Below are 21,522 nucleotides of genomic sequence, written 5' to 3' on the forward strand. Positions count from 1 at the left end.
ATTCACAGTGGCCAACATTTTTTTTTTCTTTCTAGACAGGGTCTCACAATGAAGGGTCCAGCCAGCCTCAAACACCACCGTGTTGCACTAGCTTTCTGAGTCTGGGATCGGAGGTGCCAACTATACTTGGTTCCATGTGGCAAGGCCATTATGAATCAGCCAGGCCACCACCAAGGTTGAGCACGTCCAGCTATAAACATCCCTGCAGGGCAGAAGGATCAAACGCAGGGGAAAGCATCCTTCCTGTGCTTCCGAGGGGTGGGTGAGCTGTTAAAGGCATACTGTGTGGGAATGGACCGTGGGAATGGACCATGCGTAGCGGTGACACCTTTGGCGGGGGCAGCCCCTGCAGTGTCCCGGGCTTCCAGGGATCACCAGCCTTCTTGGCAAGCTGCTTACCCACTGAGCATTTTTTTCTAGTTCTCTGCTCAATTGCCCAGGCTACTTTAGACATTTTATTGTTTGAAGATCTCACTAGGTAACTAACCATGGTCACTCTGGAACTTCTGCACATCAGGCTGGTCTCAAACTCATAATCTGCTTGCTGCTGTGCTGCCGGCCATACCTGGCTTAAACTCTGGACCTGCTTGCTGTCTTAGCCTCTGGAGTATTTAGGTTACAGGTGTGTGCCATCACACCCATCTTGGACTGCCTTTTTGGTGAGTTGTATGTGGATTTGGCAAACAAAGGCTAAGGACACACAGGAAAAGAAAGCCAAATGGCCTCACACATTGAAGAGTCCCCCCTGTTGCAGAGAAATGTAAACGAGATGGACAGGTCGAAGTGCAGTCTTACTGTGGGTTTTTCCCAAAGCCAAGACTGTTGTGGAGAAAGAGGCACAAGAGTTCCTTGGTGAATGGAAGTAAACAGGGGCCCCAAGAGGGCGGGGGAACATATGAAAAGCACCAAGGTTTTTGCCCTGTAACTGCAAGGAATTTGTGATCAGCCCCTGGTCCATAAAACCCCATCTCACAACCCCCCCCCCCAAACCCCAAACAACCCCTTTCCCCCCATCCCCACCCCAAAAACCCCCACAGAGAAGCTAGGTACAAGGCAGGAGGATCTCTGTGAGTTCAAGGCTAGCCTGGTTTACCCACTTAGCAGGTTCTAGGCCAGCCAGAGCTACAGAGAGAGACCCTGTTTCCAACACCACCACCAAAATAGACAGGAGCGATGACTCTGTGGAGTAGGTTCAGTTCCCAGAACCAACATGGGGCTCACAGCTGCCTGAACCGGTAGTTCTGGGGACCACACCCTCTTCTGGTCGCCTCAGTCTCTTGCATGGACATGGTACACACGTATGCATCCAACAGGCTCACACACATACTCACGAGTCTTTAAAAGAGCAAAGAGGAAACATTTTTGAACAATCCAGATGTCCAGAAGACAAATAGTTCATTAAATATGTTAAGATACAGACTTAAATAGTAATCATTAAAGAAAACCCGATATAGAATTACTTCCATTATAACTGAACATAAAAACCCAAGATGCTGATATATGTACTATGTAGATTTTTTTCTTTTTTTACATTGCACGTGTATGTGCACCAGCGGTGCTGGGAGGATATGGGTGTGGATTCTTCTTCCACCACGTGGGTCCCAGGATCAAATTCAGTAATGAGACTTAGCAGCAGACACCTTTAAGCACTGAGCCTTAACCAGACCCTACCTTGCCTCAGAAGTAACAGGAGCAGGGCAAGAAGGCTTGGGCTGCACCCTCCGCACCCGCAACTGGGGGATAGCTAGACTGGTACCGATTCCTGTACGCCTTATTAAATGGGTTTGAAAACCCTACAGAAAACAATTTCCCACCCTAAAACAAATCTGTTTTCAATTTGGCAGAAAAGTTTAACTTCCCATAGTATCTTTTGCTAGTTTTGAGTCTTGTGTCTGTATCATTTAAATATTAACTCATCTATTTCCACATGGATACAATTACACAAGGTCTTGAAAAATATTCATCTCACAACACATACATGATTTCCCCTATCTGAATATTTACAACTCGTCTACAGAACATCCAACACAAGAATTAACGATACATTGAGCTTGTCAGATGGTGACGAGACGACCCCCAATTCTGAAAGGTCACTCCAATAAAACCCAGGAGCCACTGACTCTAACAAGCACACTTCCCTGGTTTCTTCCCCCACCTCCGTTGGTTTCTATGGTCTTTTTCATCGGTAATTCTTAGACTTCATCTCTGCCAAACCATCGTCCTTCACAGCGAAGCAACCATGATTTTCAACAAATGCAGGGGAGGGAAAGATTGCTGACAGTCACAGGGTGGAAGTCAGAAGCGTCAGCCTCAAGCTTCAAGTGTCCGTCTCTTTCTGGGCCTGCTTCGATCCACCCTGCCCGTGGCTGTATTCTGGCTTGGATCTCCCACCTCAGGACATCTGCCCAGACATCTGCCTTTGCCCTTGATCCTAAGAGTCACCTGACTTCCTGGTCACCGATCTTTTATTTTTATTTTTATTTTTTATTTTTAAAAGACAGAGTCTCCTGTAGCCTAGGCTGGCCTCCAACTCGCTACATAGCGGAGGATGACCTTCAAGTCCGGATCCTCCGGCCTCCTCTGTCCAGAGGGCTGGGGTTAGAGAAGGCCACCCCTCAGTCGGCGGTGGGGCCGCGGGCGTCGGAGGCCGTGAGCGCCAGCGTGAAGGCGCGGGCGTGCGAGTCCATCTGCGGGGGGTTGGCGTCGAAGGCCGCCTCCCTGGCCCTGCAGCCCTCCACGAACAGCCGGCGGCGCTCCTGGATGGCCTGGAGCAGCCGGGTGGGGATCAGGGGGTTGGTGTGCAGGTAGTGTTCGAACATCCGCTGCTCGTACAGCTCCAGCAGGAGGAGCGGCGCGTGGACGTGCGGGATCGCCATCAGGCCGGCCAAGCCGCCGGGGAACTGCCCGGGAACCAGGTCCGGGGCCGGCGCCATGGGCGGGGCGGCTCTGAGCAGCGGCCCTTCCTGGACTTCGGGGACCCGGCTGCCTCCGCCCACTCCCGCCGGCAGGATGTCGCCGACGCCGTTCATGGGGCTCAGGTCCGGGATCCAGTTCTCTCCGGGCAGCTCGGACATTGCGGATCTTTGAGTCCCTCAGAAGCACGGGCTCCGGCGGCAGTGTGAAGACGTGCGCATGCGTGGGTTTCGGCGCCCAGGAAAACAAAAGTGCCTGCGCAAGTACTGAGCCCGGACCTCTATCGCCCTCTAGGGGTGTCAAGTGCTATCACCGCCACGGCCGCCTCCAGTTCTGGACCCATCACATACTTCAATGGTTGTTGTTGTTGTTGTTGTTGTTGTTGTTGTTGTTGTTGTTGTTGTTGTTCTTCTTCTTCTTCTTCTTCTTCTTCTTCTTCTTCTTCTTCTTCTTCTTCTTCTTCTTCTTCTTCTTCTTCTTCTTCTTCTTCTTCTTCTTCTTCTTCTTCTTCTTCTTACCACTATTAGTTTGAAGCAGCGTCCATGTACCCTTGGCTGGCCTAGAACCCATACATACACTCAGAGATCCGTCTGCTTCTGCCTCCAGAAAACTGGAATTAGTGGTGGTGGCACACGCCTTTGATACCAGCATCCGGGGGCAGAAGCAGGTGGATCTCTGAGTGTGAGGCCAGCTTGGTCTACAGAAAAACCCTGTCTTAAAAAACAAACAAGAAAACAAACAAGCACACGCGTGTATGGGTGTATTGTAACGTATCTATATATGTACACCATCTGTGTGCCTGGATCCCAAGAAGATCAGAGGAGGGCACCGGATCTCCTGGAACTAGAGTTACAAGGTGTTTGTGAACTGGGCTAGAGATAGCTCACTGGTTAAGAACTTGCCTAGGGTGGAAGGTCCTGGGTTTGATCCTTAACAGAGAGACAGAGGAGAGAGAGAGAGAGAGAGAGAGAGAGAGAGAGAGAGAGAGAGAGAGAAGGGAGGGATGGAGGAAAGAGGAGAGGAAAGAGTGGTGCTTGACTCTGGCTTCTGTGTTCCATTTAGTTTTGTGTGTGCACGAATGTTCCAGCCATGGCCAGTGCATGGAGATTGGAAGGTAACTTTTAGGATCCATGTGGATCCAAATTCAGGTTTGGCATGCAAACGCCTCTACCTAGTGATCCATCTTGCTGGCATATCTTCTCCAGAAGTTCCCTTCTCAGGAAAGGTCCCTATTTTTGCTCCCCGCCACTGTTCTTGTAGCTGTTTCTCTTGGCATTTCCACGCCTCTTTCCAGCACACAGCAGTGCTTTGCTTCACTCGAGTGCAATACACTGTTGTAGCTCTCCCGTGGCTGCACCTGCCCATCAGTAATCTCAAAAACACACACAGAGAACTGTCGGTGTGGGGCACAGCTGCAACCCCAGTCTTTGGGAGGCAGAGGGAGGAAGAGGCTGCTGATTTCTGAAGAGGCAGGCGGATTTCTGAGTTCAAGGCCATCCTGGTCTACATAGAATTCCAGTCCAGCCAGGGCTACACATAGTGAGACCCTGTCATATCCACAAAAAAATGCTTGTCAGTAAATTTGAAAAAAAAAAAAAGATCATGCTGTGTTATTCTCAACATGACTTCATAATTCACCGTGGTGCATCTGTCATAACCTAGGGTCACTTTTGTAGATTCTGGGTTTTGAAACAGGGACTTGCTACAAAGCACGAGTTGGTCTCTAATTTAGCATCCTCCTGCTGCTGCCTCCTTTGTGCTGGGATTACAGGCTGTACCATGTCCGCTATGTTCATAACCTGAGGAGGCCTTTGACAAAATACAACAAACTTTTTTTTTTGGATTTGGATTTGTTTGTTTGTTTGTTTGTTTGTTTTTTTCCCATACAGGGTTTCTCTGTGTAGCCCTGGCTGTCCTGGAACTCACTCTGTAGATCAGGCTGGTCTCGAACTCAGAAATCTGCCTGCCTCTGCCTCCCAGAGTGCTGGGATTACAGGCATGCGCCACCACTGCCCGGCTTCAACAAACTTTCTTTAAAAAAAAAACATGTTATTTTTCACTTATATGTGTGTGCTTATATATTTCTGTGTGAATGTGTATGTACACGTGTGTGTCTCTTAGGATTTGTATTCCTGTACAAAGCATTATGACCAAGAAGCAAGTTGGGGAGGAAAGGGTTTATTCAGCTTACACTTCCACATTGCTGTTCATCACCAAAGGAAGTCAGGACTGGAACTCACACAGGGCAGAAACTCGGAGGCAGGACTGGAACTCACACAGGGCAGAAACTCGGAGGCAGGAGCTGATGCAGAGGCCATGCAGGGATCTTTCTTATTGGCTTGCTTCCCCTGGCTTGCTCAGTCTGCTTTCTTACAGAACCCAAGACTACCAGTCCAGGGATGACACTGGCCACCCACAAGGGGCCCTCCCCACTTGATCACTAATTGAGAAAATGCCTCACAGCTGGATCTCATGGAGGCACTTCCTCACCTGAAGCTCCTTTCTCTGTGAAAACTCCAGCTAGTGTCAAGTTGACACACAAAACCAGCCAGACAGTGGGTGACCTTGGCGGCCAGAGGACTGGGTCCATTGGAGCGGAGTTGTGGGGTGGTGTGAGCTGCCCAGCATGGGTGCTGGGTTCCAGATTCTGGTTGTCAGGATTGAGCAGACAGTGCTCCTACTAGCTGAGCCATCTCCACAGCCCAACAACCATCTTCAGCTTTCTGTATGAGTGTCTTGCTTGCAGGCATACATGCCTGATGCCTGTGCAGGCCAGAATAGGAGCTCAGATCCCCTCGAGTTGGAATTACAGATGTCTGTGATTGTGAGCTGCTGTGTGATTGCTAGGAATTGAACCTGGGCCCTTTGTGAGAGCAACAGCGCTATGGAAATAATTTTCACAAGTCATGATCACTCACCACATTATATAGAATGCAGTGGCCAAGGCGCCAATAAACAGAAGTCAGAGGGTGGCTGGAGAGATGGCTCAGTGGTTAAGAACACTGACTGTTCTTCCAGAGGACTTGGGTTCAAGTCCCAGCACCTACATGGCAGCTCAGAAGTGTCTATCCAGTTCCAGGGATCTCACACAAAAATACATACAGACAAAATGTCAATGCACATGAAAAAAAAAAAAAGTCCGAGGGCCAGAGAGATGGCTCACGGTGAGAGCCCTTGTCATTTGGTCTGGTGTTTTCTGTTGCTGTTATAAAACACTGGCCAAACAAACACGGGGAAGAAAGGGTTTATTTGAGCTATAACTCTAAGGTCCAGTCCTTCACCAAGGGAAGCCAAGGTGGAAACTCAAGGCGGAAAATGAAGCAGAGACCACAGGGGAACACTGCTTACTGGTTCCCTCTTCTGCCTTGTCCAACTGCTTCCCCTAGACAGCACTGCCCACAGTAGGCTGGGCCTTTCTACATCAGTTAGCAATGAAGAAAATACCCCACAGATTTACCCAAAGGCCAAAATCCTCCCTGGGGCTCCTTTCCCCAGGTAAGTCAACTTGACAACCAAGACTGGCTATCACACACTGCACCCATGAGGGCTATCACACACTGCACCCATGAGGGCCATCACACTGCACCCATGAGAGCCATCACACACTGCACCCACGAGGGCTATCACACACTGCACCCATGAGGGCCATCACACTGCACCCATGAGGGCCATCACACACTGCACCCACGAGGGCCATCACACACTGCGCCCATGAGGGCATCACACTGCACCCACGAGAGCCATCACACTGCACCCATGAGGGCCATCACACTGCACCCATGAGAGCCATCACACTGCACCCACGAGGGCCATCACACTGCACCCACGAGGGCATCACACTGCACCCACGAGGGCCATCACACACTGCACCCACGAGGGCCATCACACTGCACCCACGAAGGCCATCACACACTGCACCCACGAGGGCCATCACACACTGCACCCACGAGGGCCATCACACACTGCACCCATGAGGGCCATCACACTGCACCCATGAGAGCCATCACACTGCACCCATGAGAGCCATCACACTGCACCCACGAGGGCCATCACACACTGCACCCATGAGGGCCATCACACTGCACTCACGAGGGTCATCACACTGCACCCATGAGGGCCATCACACTGCACCCATGAGGGCCATCACACACTGCACCCACGAGGGCTATCACACTGCACCCATGAGGGCCATCACACACTGCACCCACGAGGGCCATCACACTGCACCCATGAGAGCCATCACACTGCACCCATGAGGGCCATCACACTGCACCCATGAGGGCTATCACACTGCACCCACGAGGGCCATCACACTGCACCCATGAGGGCCATCACACACTGCACCCACGAGGGCCATCACACACTGCACCCATGAGGGCCATCACACTGCACCCATGAGAGCCATCACACCGCACCCATGAGAGCCATCACACCGCACCCATGAGAGCCATCACACTGCACCCATGAGGGCCATTACACACTGCACCCACGAGGGCCATCACACACTGCACCCACGAGGGTCATCACACTGCACCTATGAGGGCCATCACACCGCACCCATGAGAGCCATCACACCGCACCCATGAGAGCCATCACACTGCACCCATGAGGGCCATCACACTGCACCCATGAGGGCCATCACACTGCACCCATGAGGGCCATCACACTGCACCCATGAGGGCCATCACACTGCACCCATGAGAGCCATCACACTGCACCCATGAGAGCCATCACACTGCACCCATGAGAGCCATCAGACTGCACCCATGAGAGCCATCACACACTGCACCCGTGAGGGCCATCACACACTGCACCCATGAGGGCCATCACACTGCACCCATGAGGGCCATCACACTGCACCCATGAGGGCCATCACACACTGCACCCATGAGGGCCATCACACTGCACCCATGAGGGCCATCACACTGCACCCATGAGGGCCATCACACACTGCACCCATGAGGGCCATCACACTGCATCCATGAGGGCCATCACACACTGCACCCATGAGGGCCATCACACTGCACCCATGAGGGCCATCACACACTGCACCCATGAGGGCCATCACACTGCACCCATGAGGGCCATCACACTGCACCCATGAGGGCCATCACACACTGCACCCATGAGGGCCATCACACTGCACCCATGAGGGCCATTACACACTGCACCCACGAGGGCCATCACACACTGCACCCATGAGGGCCATCACACTGCACCCATGAGGGCCATCACACTGCACCCATGAGGGCCATCACACTGCACCCATGAGGGCCATCACACACTGCACCCATGAGGGCCATCACACTGCACCCATGAGAGCCATCACACTGCACCCATGAGGGCCATCACACTGCACCCATGAGGGCCATCACACTGTACCCATGAGGGCCATCACACACTGCACCCATGAGGGCCATCACACTGCACCCATGAGGGCCATCACACTGCACCTATGAGGGCCATCACACTGCACCCATGAGGGCCATCACACTGCACCCATAAGGGCCATCACACTGCACCCATGAGGGCCATATGTGCTATAATCCCACCTCTGTGAGGTAGAGACAGCAGGAGGCCATCAGCTTAGCCCCAGGTTCAGTGAGAGTCCGTCTCAAGGAAAGTGACAGAGGTCACCTGGCCTCTGCACATATATGTATGTGTACACCATACACATGAACACATACACTGAAAAGTCAGAGAAGAATCATTAGAACAACTACAAACAGTAACATAATTGAACATATTGATGGGTTATCTGTGAAATGAGCAAGAACTAATAATTTCTGAAGAGATGAAGAAGCTTTTAGAATGTATAATAGAAATAACCATGTTAAAAAAAACAACAAATTATGGGGCTGGAGAGGTGGCTCCGTGGTTAGAGCACTGGCTGTTCTTCTACAGGTTCTGGGTTCAGTTCCCAGCACCCACACAGCAGCGCACGGCCTTCTGAAACTCCAGTTCCAGGGCATCAGACGCCCTCTTATGGCCTCCTTGAGCACCTGCATTCAAAGTACACAATATTCATGCAGACAGCATGGCAGACAGATGAAATATCTAGGAACAAACGACTAGACTTGGGAAAGACCAGTTTCAGGTGAATTCATCTAACAATATTAATACTCTACAAATAAAACATTTATACTCAAGGATACAAAGAAGTTTTTACGTGTGTGTGTGTGTGTGTGTGTGCTTGTTTCCATGTGTGTGAAGGTGCCATGTTTATGTGGAGGTTAGAGGTCAAGTCCCAGTGTTCTCTGTGACAGTTCAATCTGTCTTCTGAGACAGGCGTCTTGCGGGGACCCAGGGCTGCTGGCTTGTTAGAGAACTTCAGGAATCCTGTGTGCTGGGGCTACAAGTGTGTCACCTCATGCTTCCTGTGTGGGTTGGGGGCCAAACCTCGTGAAACAAGTATTTTACAGACTGCTGACCCCCCAGCCCTGGTTTTTATTTTTAAATTTATTTGGCCAGGATATTTAGCCAAATCTCAAACTTCTGGTGATCCTATGTTCGGGGATTACAGGCATGAGGTACCACTACTTGGTGTATAAAGTCTTTAAAAAACATGAGAACAGCTGGCCAGTGGTGGCTCACACCTTTAGGCCATGCAGGAGGCAGGAGCAGGCAGATCTCTGGAGTTCTAGGCTTGGTCTACAGAGCAAGTTCCAGGGCAGCCAGGACTACACAGAGAGATCTTGTCTCGAAACCCCCCCACCCCCAAATAAAAGTAAAAAAATGTGAAAACAGGGGGCTGGAGAGATGGCCTGGTGGTTAAGGGCACTGACTGCTCTTCTGAAGGTCCTAAGTTCAAATCCCAGCAACCACATGGTGGCTCACAACCATCCACAATGAGATCTGATACCTTCTTCTGGAGTGTCTGAAGACAGCTATAGTGTACTTACAAAATAAATAAATAAATCTTTAAAAAAACGTGAAAACAGCTCATTTGGACAGAAAGACTTCTGCATCTTTTTATTTACCATTTATTTTATTTTATTGAGACGGTTTCTCCGAGTAGCCCTGGCTATAGGCCAGTAGATCAGGGATTGAGGGCAAAGGCAAGCACCAACTCCACCTAGCTGGAGGAATTCCCTACCTTCCTGTGTGGGAGCTCACACCTGCGACCCCAGCCTCTGGAAGACAAGACGTGAATCCTTAATTTCAGGCCAGCACGGGTTAAAAGTGAGGTTCTCTTTTGAACCAAATATGACAAAACAAAAAGATTGAGAAGCTGGAGAGATGGATCAGAGGCCGAGGGCCTTTGCTGCCCTTGAAAAGGCCTGGTTTCTAGCGTCCCAAAGGTTGCACGAAATTCCAGTTCCAAAGAATCCAATGCCCCCTTCTGGCTTCCTGAGGCACTGCACCCACAGAGTGAACAAGCATACATGGGGGCTAGAGCTCAGACACATTAAACACTTGAAAACAGAGTATTCTATTATAAAATAAAAGGTATCTAAAACCAGTATCTTAACGACAGCGATATCCGTAGGTTATACATAATGTAATTCTAATAAAACTAGTAATAACGTAGAGTGGTGAGTCACACCTTTACTCCCAGCACGCGGGAGGATGGGCAGGCCATCTCTGAATTTGAGTCTAGCCTGATCTATTCAGATCCAGGACAGCCAGGGCTACATAGAGAGCTCCTGTTTCATCCCCACCCCAAGTAAAACTGAGCATAAATAACCAGAAACACTATTATTCTTTGAACAAATCCCAAATGGTTAAAGATAAAAAATTAAATCTCCAGAGAAACCCTGCCTTGAAAAACCAACCCAACCCAACCCAACCAACCAACCAAAAAACCAAACCAACCAATCAAACCAAACTGGAAAAAACAAAACAAAACAAAACAAAACCAAATCGGAAAAACAAAACCAAACCAAACCAAAAACACCAAACCATGACCCCCCCCCCCAAAGTCTCTCATATACACTGATAAAACTTTCACAATTTAGGGAAAACGGAAAAACAAAAACCTAAGTAGGTTGGTTGACTCAAGTCTGGTGACCTGATTTGATCCCCTGAACCCACATCGAGGATAAAAATAAAATCTTTCAGAAAAGCTAGTCAAATAACTAGAAAAATATATTTGTAACTCATATCACAAACTATTATCATACCTAATGTCGCTAATATACAGCCAGCTACTACAGCCATTATTACAGCTAATACTACAGCCATTAAGGATTTTTTGTTTTTGTTTTTTGAGACAGGGTTTCTCTGTGCAGACCTGGCTGTCCTGGAACTCACTCTGTAGACCAGGCTGGCCTCGAACACAGAAATCCGCCTGCCTCTGTCTCCCAAGTGCTGGGATTACAGGCGTGCGCCACCACGCCTGGCTCATTAAGGAAATTATTAAGGGGAGAAATGGATAAAGAATGTAGACAGTCAGGAGGGCAGTGGTGGCGCACATTTAATCCCAGCACTCGGGAGGCTGATGCAGGGGATCGCTTGAGTTTGAGGACAGCGGGGGCTACACAGAGAAACACTGAATTGAAAAAAACAAAAAAAGAATCTGGACAGTCATGAGAGAGGAAAAGGAACTAGATTTTTGTGGTGTGGGGTTTCAGACCCAAGAGACTTGTACATTCTAGGCAGGGCTCTACCACTGAGCCACGCCCCCAGCCCCTCACTGGGGGATTCTAGGCAGGGGGTCTACCATTGAGCCATGCCCCCAGCCCCTCACTGGGGACCCTAGGCAGGTGTGCTATCATTGACATATATTTTGAGCCACCTTTTTATTCTTAAATGAAAAGATAACTTAAAACAAAAACCTTAGAACTGATCTTTCTTTTCTACCATCAATCTGGTAAGCCCTGTACATCTGATGGCTAAGCATATTGGCTAGGCAGTCAAAAAATATCCATTTATCGATCACCCCTGGGAGCACCAAGAGGCCAATTAGCTGCATCTGTAAAGTTACAAAGGCAAGCCTTCGGCCCAGGACTGTCACTTCTAGAAATTGGGCTACAGGTATCACCAAGTACAAAGAGCATAAGAAGCTAGTCAGAGCCGGGGGGTGGTGGCGCACGCCTGTAATCCCAGCACTTGGGAGGCAGTCACAGGCGGATTTCTGAGTTTGAGGCCAGCCTTGTCTACAGAGTGAGCTCCAGGACAGCCAGGGCTACACAGAGAAACCCTGTCTCGAAACCACCCCCCCCCCAAAAGAGAAAGCTAGTAAGATGCACCATTAATTTTATGGAAACTTAAAGAGGAAAAAAAAAGTAGTAGGTATATAACATCATAAAGTATAAGACTTATTCCACCTTGGGATGGTAGACGTGAAAAAATGTGCTAACTGAAGCAGTACGCGCCCGCACACAGGCCCACTGGCGTGCACAGGAGCCAGCCTACCAGAGGTGGCGTCATCCTGCCAGGAGAAATGGATGGTAAGCAGCCCACCACCATCAGTTTATTCCTGGTTCCTAACAGGGTAGCCACCGAAACACAGCCCAAAGGGGTAAGTGCACTGGTTGGGAAGGTTCTTCAAGGTATTTTCATAATAAATCACAATACGCAAACCAAAATATGTCAGCTTTGCGAAGAAGTAAAATATTGTGTATAAAAAAACGAAATAAGGATGGAAACTGCTTCACCGGCTGCATGAGGTATGGGGACAAGGAGGGAAGGACAAAAGACTTCCTGTCCTTCATATTCTCAGGGCTTATGAACAAATGAATTACAAAACAAAAACAAGACAAAACTTTTAAAAAGTGGAAAATAAAATCCCAGAAAGTTGGTATGTTTGAAACACGATTTATCACGTACTATGTACAATATTTATGTTGCTTGCCATTTGCAATGTCTCAGAAACACAAAATCCATCTTACACTAATACACTCTTGTCGACATGAAGACTTTGCCTGTTCTGACAAGGTCAAGTTCTTGACATAAACTTCGACCTAAAACCAGTTTGAACTCTTCACGTTGATCTTTCTTCGTTCTGGGCTCTACTACTGGCAATTTTGAGTCTTCAAAGTTTTACAAAACCATCCTTATTAACGAGGCCACGAAGATGGACATTTTCCATAACACAAGAAATCTCAACCAATCATAAACTCAAGATAATGGTAGAGGAGTCTTACGATGCTTTCGACATTTCCCCCCCAATTTTCTGGCGCTTTTCCTCCCTCCAACGAAACACTGCCTCACTCCCAAGATCCTTTTGATTACTGAAAAGAAAACCAAGTCGTAGGATGGGGTTTCACGTGGATGCAGAGGTCTTGGTGCCGTGCCCATCCCCCAGCCCGACTCCTCACTCTCTGTGGATGAACTTATCGCAACCCAGTTCTTCTATTAGAGGATTGATCACCTCTGACGCAGTCAGGGCTATGGTAAACGTTAAAATGTCAAAATCCACCCTCTGGGGGTTGCGCAGGTACTCGATGTCGAAGGCCGCCTCCCGGGCTCTGCAGGCCTCCACGAAGCGCCGCCGGCGCTCCTCCAGCTCCTGGATCCGGCCGGGGGCGATCGGGTAGTTCTCCAGGTAGTGGCGCAGGAACTGCTGGTAATTGATGCCCAGGACGCTGAGGGGGTGGCGGAAGCGCATGTACGGCATCGCCGCCAGGCCGCCCGCCCTGGAGCGGGGCCTGCCCTCCGGAGCCTCCTCCTCCAGCGGCTCGCCCAGCAGCCGGGCCACCTCCGCCATCCGGGCTTCCCTGGACGCCGCCGCCGCCGCCACCGGGCCTTCGCGGGCAGCCGCGCCGCCACGGGCCGCCGCCGCGGGGCCTCCCCGCGCCTCCGCCGCCCTGCCTTCCCGGGCTGCAGCCACCCGGCCTCCCCTGGCCGCCGCCGGGGCTGCGGGGCCTTCCCGGGCCGCCGCCATCGGGCCTCTCCGGACCTCCTCAGGTCGCGCCGGAGCCGGGAGCGCACGCCGCCCGCCGCCTACCTCGGCCTGCGGGAGCCCGCGGTCGCCGCTTGCTGCGCCCGTCCGCGGGACGCTGCTGACTGCGGGCACCTGCGACATGTCGGACCGCGGGGTCAGCACCGCTGCTCGCGGAGGCCCGGGGATAACGGGACAGTGAGGCGCGGGGCGTGCTCGCGAGGGCGCGGACACGAGCGCAGTGCGCACGGGTGGGCGTCGCGGGCCCCGCCGTCTGCGCAGGCGTAGCTCCACCGGCGAAGCCGAGGAGCAGTGCGCACGCGTGTCCTCCGGGCACTCGCTGGCGAGCCTTGAGATTGCTGCCCAGCTGTCAGAAGAGCCTTTGCATCCTTTCTGTTGAAGGGTGGGGGTCTATTTCACATTTCTACCAATCGGGTTAAGTTTCTAGATTTAATTTTAGTTTTAAAATTAGTCTTTAAGAGTTTTTTTTTTTAATTTGTATGCATTTATTTTATGTACATGATGGTTTGCTTGCGTGTTTAAATGTGCACCGCATACATACATACAATGCCAGCAGAAGCCAGAAGAGGGCGCTGGATCCTCTGGAACTGGAGTTACGGAACCCTCCTGGGTGCTGGGATTGAATCTTTATCGGAGCAGCCAATACGCTTAACCTTGCAGCCACATCTTTAGACTCTTGGTTGTGTTTTTGAAACAGTTTCATGAAGTTCAGACTGCCAAGGATGGCCTTGGACTCCTGATCTTTCTGTCTCTGCTTCTTGAGTCTGGGATGACAGGCAAGTCTCACCATGCCTAGGTTATTAACTATAGTAACCTATGTATAGTATACTATGATTTATCAATTAAAGGCAAAACACAAATAGACTTACAAATGAACCATAAAGGCCAACAAGATGGCTCAGAGGGTAAAGTCACTTTTCGCAAAGTCGGATGACTTGCGTTCAGTCCCAGAAACCCTCATGGTGGAAGAAGAAAACCGACACCCAAAAGTTGTTCTCTGAAGGCTTCGCGTGTGCGGACGTGTTGAGAATAGAACTGGGCAGTAAGAGAGCGTAGGCGTCTCCTGTGAGTCACCTGTTCACAGGGCACTCTAGACCTTCAGTGACTGCCCAACATCTTGGTGTGTACTGGCAGCCAAGCCCTTCCTGTCGCTGATGCCACTTAATCAATTATCCGTTTTCATTTGTGGACTCTTTTAAAGATCATTCTTCCCCAAAGTCAGACCCCGAGTTGAGAAAACAACTTTTGGAATCTGAAGGGGCTCCAGTTGTCTGGAGAATGGCAAACGTGGCTCTGGAGGGCCTCGCCCTTCTCTCCTATTCCCAATGCTTTGCTAAGAAAACTGTAAGATACATCCCTAAAGCTGGTCACCAAGGTCTAGTCCCTCACTTGGCCGCTTCCTCCTCCTGAGGCTGACTCTCAGGGTCCAGCTATCAAAGCATTGAAGTCCAGTGATTGAAAGTTCCCTTTGGCTGTCTGAATTAACTTATCGTATCAAATTAAACACCTCATCTTAACACGCGGTTCCCCTTTGAGCCTGTACTAACTGCCATTTGTGTGCCACGTCTGTCTCCTCGATATCCCAGAGGCAGTCCTTTGTCACTCTCTAGAGAAATCCTTCCTCTTTCTTGCTCCCTTCCCTGTTACCTCCTCCTCTAACTCCAGTCTGTCTCTTATTCCCTGCCCTTCTCTCTCTGGGGCAAGAAATCTCCTTTGTATGAGACCTTGGTCTTGGGGTGTCCTAAGCCAATGCTGATCTCTTAGGGAAACTAGGATTTTCCTCTCCTCACCTGCTCCCTGCCCCCTGCCCCCTGCCAGACTGGTGCTTTCCAGGTGGCTATGTCTAAATGCGATTTAGACATATGTTAAATGGCTATGTCAAACTGAGAGAACATAATTCAAGGTCTAACACGGATGAGGAAGACGGGGAATCTGACGACATGCTCAGGCAGGGTACATATCGTGCCTCTGTTTCTCCCGCGCTGTAGAAGGAGCCGTTACAGAGAAGAACCTGTTATCATGGTGGTTGGCAGCTGTGTATGTGCCCACTGTGATGTAATTTGATTGGTACATTTAGTCACATTAGTCATTAGTGGCTAACAATTAGTAACATCAAGTTACTGCCACGAAACCCGAGGTAGCCAATATACAAAGAGAAGAGGTTTATTTAGCCCAGAGTTCTGAAGGTTCCAGTCAAAGATCGAGTGCCTCATTGCTGTGGGTCACAGCTGAGGGCACGTCATGTGGGGAGTGCCTGGTGGAGAGAACGCTTTGCTTTGTCAACCATGAAGCAGAGAGGAGAAGGAGAGGTTGCTTTTAGGAGTGTGCCCCCGCAACCTAAGAACCTCATACAAAGTCATTGTCTTAGTGAGGGTTTCTACTGCTGTGAAGAGACACCATGACCACAGCAACTCTTAAAAGGAAAGCAATTGGGGCTGGCTTACCATTTCAGAGGCTTAGTTCGTTAGCATCATGGTGGGAAGCATGGTGAGGAGTATGCAGACACGGAGTTGGAGAAAGAGCTGAGAGTCCGACATCTTGATCCGCAGGCAGGAAGCAAAGACCGTGTCACCACACAGCCTGCCCCCAGTGACCCACGTCCACCAATAAACCCATACCTACTCCAACAAGGCCACTTCTCCTAATAATGCTACTCCCTATGGACCAAGCATTTACACATAGGAGTCTGTGGGGCCATTCCTATTCAAACCACCTCAATCGTGCTGTTTAAAGGCTCACAGCATCTCCCTGGAGCATCCTAGGAACCAAGTCTTTAACATGCAGACTTTGAGGGATAGTCATCTAAACTGTAGAAACAGTAGGAGAAGGGGCTAGGGTGACAGCTCAGCTGTAGACCATGTTGTGTAACAATTTTCTCTGAGAGGGAAACATCCCAGTCAGCAGGGAAGCTCCTTCAGCAGGAAGGCAAATATCTCAGGAAGTCCCTGAAACTGACCAGATTCAGTAGACCAGTACTCTACTTCAGAGTACCAGTAGCTCTTAGACCAGACCACTACCTGGAAGAAGCAGAAATCAGCTAAGCTGCCTGGACGAGGTTTAGACAAATTGAGTCACTTGGAAGGACCCTCTCCAACCTATTTAGCTGTCTCCAGAGAGTGCAGTGGCCTCCAGGTTCTCAGCTTTGTAAGCTGTCACCCATGCTGGGGCGAGCTTTGGTGATACGGTTTGTCTGTGAGTCCTTTCTGCTCCTGTAAGTAACCCAATAAAACTCATTGGTTCACCAAGTTCAACTTTGGTGATATCTGTACTGATCTGTTGTGGGCTCTGAAAGTATTGGCTCAGGATCCCTAAGACCAAGCCTCTATCTAGCATTTACCTGTCACTCCAGCCTTTGCCTATTGGAAGCAGAGGCTCAGAGGCAGTGCCAGTCAGCACCACGGACAGCACCAGAGGTATCCCCATTGGGAGAGTGGGGTGGCAAGCTCAGTATATTTTCACAGAGCAGAAAATTTACTTCAGGTTGTCCTCTGACCTTTATAGTGGCACGTGATTGTGTGTGCATGTGCAACACACACACACACACACACACACACACACACGATGCTGTAGTCAGTATTTCAGACTTTTTGTTGTTTCTGAGACAGGGTTTCTCTATGTAGCTCTGGTTTTGCTGGAACACACTATGTTCACAAGGCTGGCTTTGGACTCACAGATATGCCTCCCGATATGGGGATTAAAAGCGTGCAACACATGCTGAGTAATGGTAGTGCATGCTTTTAATCTCAGCACTCAGGAGGCAGAGGCAGGCTGTTCTCTGAATTTGAGACCAGAATGAGTCCCAGGACAGCCAAGATTATACAGAGAAACCCTGTCTCAAAAACAAAAACAAAAAACAAACAAACAAAAATCCCAACCAACCAACTCAAACAAACAGCATATAATGACACTACATCTGGCTTCTCAGACCTTTTTATCTGAGATATAACATTTGGACATCACCAGCAGAAAACAGCTGAGAGACAGATGCATTTAGGGGGTGGCTGTGGGTGCGATGGTTCTAGTCCAGCATCCAGGCTGTTAGGAAGGCAGCAAGGGCTTTACTCACTGAGACAGCCCACTGACCCCCCCTTAAAAATTGCTGTTGTTTCTAATACATGGTGTGTGTGTGTGTGTGTGAGAGAGAGAGAGAGAGAGAGAGAGAGACAGACAGAGAGAGAGAGGGAGGGAGGGAGTTGGTAGGTGCACATGCCTGTGGATGCACGTGGACTCCAGCAGAGGGGCATGGATTCTCTTGAAGTGCTTAGCCATTGAGCCATCTCTCCAGCTCCTCATCTGCTGATTTTGATAAGGTACCAAGATCTTCACTGGGCAAAAGGACGATCTGATAAACAGATGAGTCTTCAAGTGGATGTCCACACGTGTTAGAGAAGCCAGTCTTCCAAACATCGGCATCAGCTCAGCAGTGCAGATGTGCAGGAGACCTCTAGGGTCAGAGACCAGCGGAGTAGACCTGTTAACAATGCTGAGGCTTCCTCGGAGAAGAGGGGCTAGGGAAAGGTACTGGAATTTCACCTGGGTTGGCACCTGATCCCCCCACACGTTTGTCTGCCATTGTGCTCTAATTGTGGGTGGCCCCTGGACTAAACAGTGTGAAGTCAGTGTAAGTGGACTCCATCCACGGAGATTGGGGGAAGCCATCATCCAGCTAAGTGAGACCTTATGGTACTGCAGCTTTGGGGTCCTCAGGCTCTGTCGACACACCCCAGTGCCCCCTGCTCTGTAAATAAGCCCAGTAAACTCAGGGCTACACAGGTTGAATTTAGTTGGAACTGAACTTGGCTCACCCCCGGAACCATGTGGGTGGTAGATTGTAATGCCCCTTTAAGACGTCTGTGTGTGAAGCAACCAGACCCTACGAAGTGAAGCAACCAGGTCACACCCTTCTCTATTCTCTCCCTGGGACAGAATCAAGAAGCAACTTTCCTATGGCCAACAGCTCTTATTTTTTTTTTTTTTTTTTTTTTTTTTTTTTGGGACAGGGTTTCTCTGTGTAGCCCTTGCTGTCCTGGAACTCACTCTGTAGACCAGGCTGGCCTTGAACTCAGAAATCCGCCTGCCTCTGCCTCCCAGAGTGCTGGGATTACAGGTGTGCGCCACCACCGCCCGGCATTTTTGTTTTGTTTTGTTTTGTTCTTAATTTGTGATACCATGCTTTTTGTTGTGTATACTCTGTTGAACTAAATCACATGGTAAGAAAAAACCTCCCAGTAGACCCCTAAAAACTTAAAAAAGACAGATATTTCCTTTGGATTTCTTGGAAGATTCTCATCTAAACATCCTTCTCCATTCATGGTCCCTCTGTCTCTCTGTCTCTCCTACTCATACGTTTACAAACATTGCAAGAGAATATGCTGTTGAGGCGGCTTACATCTGCCTGGAACTCTAGCTCCAGGAGGTCCAGTACTCAAACATGTATGTGTTTGTGTGTGTGTGTGTGTGTGTGGTGTGGACACACAAGCACAGATACACAGACACACAAAAAATGATCAAATTCTAAAACATAATTACTTTGAAATTTTATTTATTTATTTATTTATTTATTTATTTATTTATTTATTTATGTTTTTTTGAGACAGGGTTTCTCTGTGTAGCACTGGCTGTCCTGGAGCTGACTCTGTAAACCAGGCTGGCCTCGAACTTAGAAATCCGCCTGCCTCTGCCTCCCAAGTGTTGAGATTAAAGGTGTGCAAGACCACTGCCCAGCAAAATTTTATATTTTTTGTTTGTTTGTTTGTTTTGGTTTTTCAAGACAGGTTTCTCTGCATAGCCCTGGCTGTCCTGGAACTCACCCTGTAGACTAGGCTGGCCTTGAACTCAGAGATCTGCCTGCGTCTGCCCCCCAAGTGCTGGGATTAAAGGCGTATGCCACCCCCCCCACCCCCCCCCAACCCCCCCCCCCCCCCCCGGCTTATTTACTTTTATATATGAGAAAGAACACTGTCACTGTCTTCAGACACACCAGAAAAGGGCATCAGATCCCATGACAGATGGTTGTGAGCCACCATGTGGTTGCTGGGAATTGAACTCAGGACCTCTAGAAGAGCAGTCAGCACTCTTAACCGCTGAGCCATCTTTCCAGCGTCCATGAATACATTTTAATAATCCTAATGTTAGCCATCACAGCATCTCCCCGGGAGGAGTCCTTACTCCAGCACGCAGCCATTTGCAAAAGAGCATGATGTGCCCTTCCTCCCGTACAGTATGCAAAATCAACCTAAACCTGGTCACAGAAGTAAACATTTTAGAATGAAACAGTACTGGTCTTATGGGCCTGGGGTCCAGACACTCACCAGTGTGACCATGAATTTATTTTGATAAAGAGACTTTTATTCAGATACTGGCCTATACTCTAGTCTCAGGCTGGGGATCCCCCAGTGTGACCTGCAGACACATAGGTCAACGGCTTACAGAAGCAAAGAACATAGAATTACATCCCACACAGAGGCCTTTCGGGTGTCCTGATTATTTCCAGCAAAGCAAGATTTTCTTTACAGAATCAGAAACAAGGACTAACTTAGTGACCTATTATCTTAAATAAACAACAGTTTTATTAGAGTTGTACAAGGCCAGACAATTACAAAAAGCACCCTTACCAGCCCTTAACCACTGATAGGTCCAATTTTGCTTTATAGTTCTCTTAAAGACATTCATATTATGTTATTTTTTATTAATCATTCCATTCATTTACATCTTAAGTGACATCCCATTTCCCAGTTACCCTCCACAATCCCCCCACGCCACAACCTCCCTCTCCTCCCTCCCCTTTGCCTCTGTGAGGGTGCTCCCACACTCACCCACCCTCCCCTCCTCACACCTCCAGCATCCCCTACACTGAGACATCAAACCTCCACAGGACCAAGGCCCTCCATGTCAGGCAAGGCCATGCTCTGCTACATATGCATCTGGAGCCATGGGTTCTCTAGTATACTCCGTGGTTGGTGGTCTAGCCCCAGGAGCACTGGCTGGTCCAGCCATCAAATGTTGTTCTTCCTATGGGGTTGCAATTCCTGTCAGCTCCTCCAGTCCCTCCACCAGATCCCCCGACCCGCCAGGGTCGCTGAGCTCAGTCTGATGGTTGGCTCTGAGTATCCACATCTGCATTGGTCAGTTGCTGACTGAACCTCCCAAGGAACAACCACACCAGGTTCCTGTCAGCAGGTGCCTCCTGGCTACAGTGTCAGGTTTGGTGTCTGCAGAGGGGAGGGATCCCAAGGTGGGACGGTCCCCTGATGGCTCTTCCTTCAGTCTCTGCTCTAAAAAGAGACATTTTAAACTTTTGTTTGTGGTGCTTTTTGGTAATTTTGCTTTTTAAAAGATTTATTTAGGCCGGGTGGAGGTGGTGCAGGTTTTTTAATTCCAGCACTTGGGAGGCAGAGGCAGGCGGATTTCTGAGTTCGAGGCCAGCCTGGTCTACAGAGTGAGTTCCAGGACAGCCAGGGCTACACGGAGAAAACCTGTCTTGAAAAAACAAAACAGAGTCAAAAAATATTTATTTATTTGTTTGTTTGTTCATTGTATATAAGTACACCATAGCTGTCTTCAGACACACCAGAAGACATCTGATTCCATTAAAGATGGTTGTGAGCCACCACGTGGTTGCTGGAAATTGAACTCAGGACCTCTGGAAGAGCAGTCAGCGCTCTTAACCACTGAGCCATCTTTGTAATCCCCAGTTTTCTTTTTTGGAGACTAAGTTTATCTGTGTAGCCCTAGCTATCCTAGAACTGGTTCTGTAGGCCAGG

At 49.4% G+C, this 21,522-nt stretch overlaps 2 protein-coding genes across 2 annotated transcripts; both read right to left on the bottom strand.

Moving 5' to 3' along the window:
* Positions 1-1,376: 1,376 nt before the first annotated feature.
* Eid2b (EP300 interacting inhibitor of differentiation 2B) lies at positions 1,377-3,141 on the bottom strand. The gene has a single exon (XM_052179748.1). The coding sequence runs from the start codon at positions 3,072-3,074 to the stop codon at positions 2,616-2,618; it is 459 nt and encodes a 152-aa protein (XP_052035708.1). The 5' UTR covers positions 3,075-3,141; the 3' UTR covers positions 1,377-2,615.
* A 9,515-nt stretch (positions 3,142-12,656) lies between these two features.
* On the bottom strand, positions 12,657-14,027 carry Eid2 (EP300 interacting inhibitor of differentiation 2). Its single transcript, XM_052167749.1, has one exon. It carries the CDS (start codon positions 13,880-13,882, stop codon positions 13,172-13,174), a length of 711 nt encoding a protein of 236 aa, XP_052023709.1. The 5' UTR covers positions 13,883-14,027; the 3' UTR covers positions 12,657-13,171.
* Positions 14,028-21,522: the final 7,495 nt, after the last annotated feature.

Source organism: Apodemus sylvaticus, chromosome 1 (assembly GCF_947179515.1).
Source record: "Apodemus sylvaticus chromosome 1, mApoSyl1.1, whole genome shotgun sequence".
Classification (NCBI taxonomy): Eukaryota; Metazoa; Chordata; class Mammalia; order Rodentia; family Muridae; genus Apodemus; species Apodemus sylvaticus.

Bases quoted from the DNA above. Each gene is read 5' to 3' on its own strand.
- Eid2b (XM_052179748.1), bottom strand. From the start codon at position 3,074: ATGTCCGAGCTGCCCGGAGAGAACTGGATCCCGGACCTGAGCCCCATG.
- Eid2 (XM_052167749.1), bottom strand. From the start codon at position 13,882: ATGTCGCAGGTGCCCGCAGTCAGCAGCGTCCCGCGGACGGGCGCAGCA.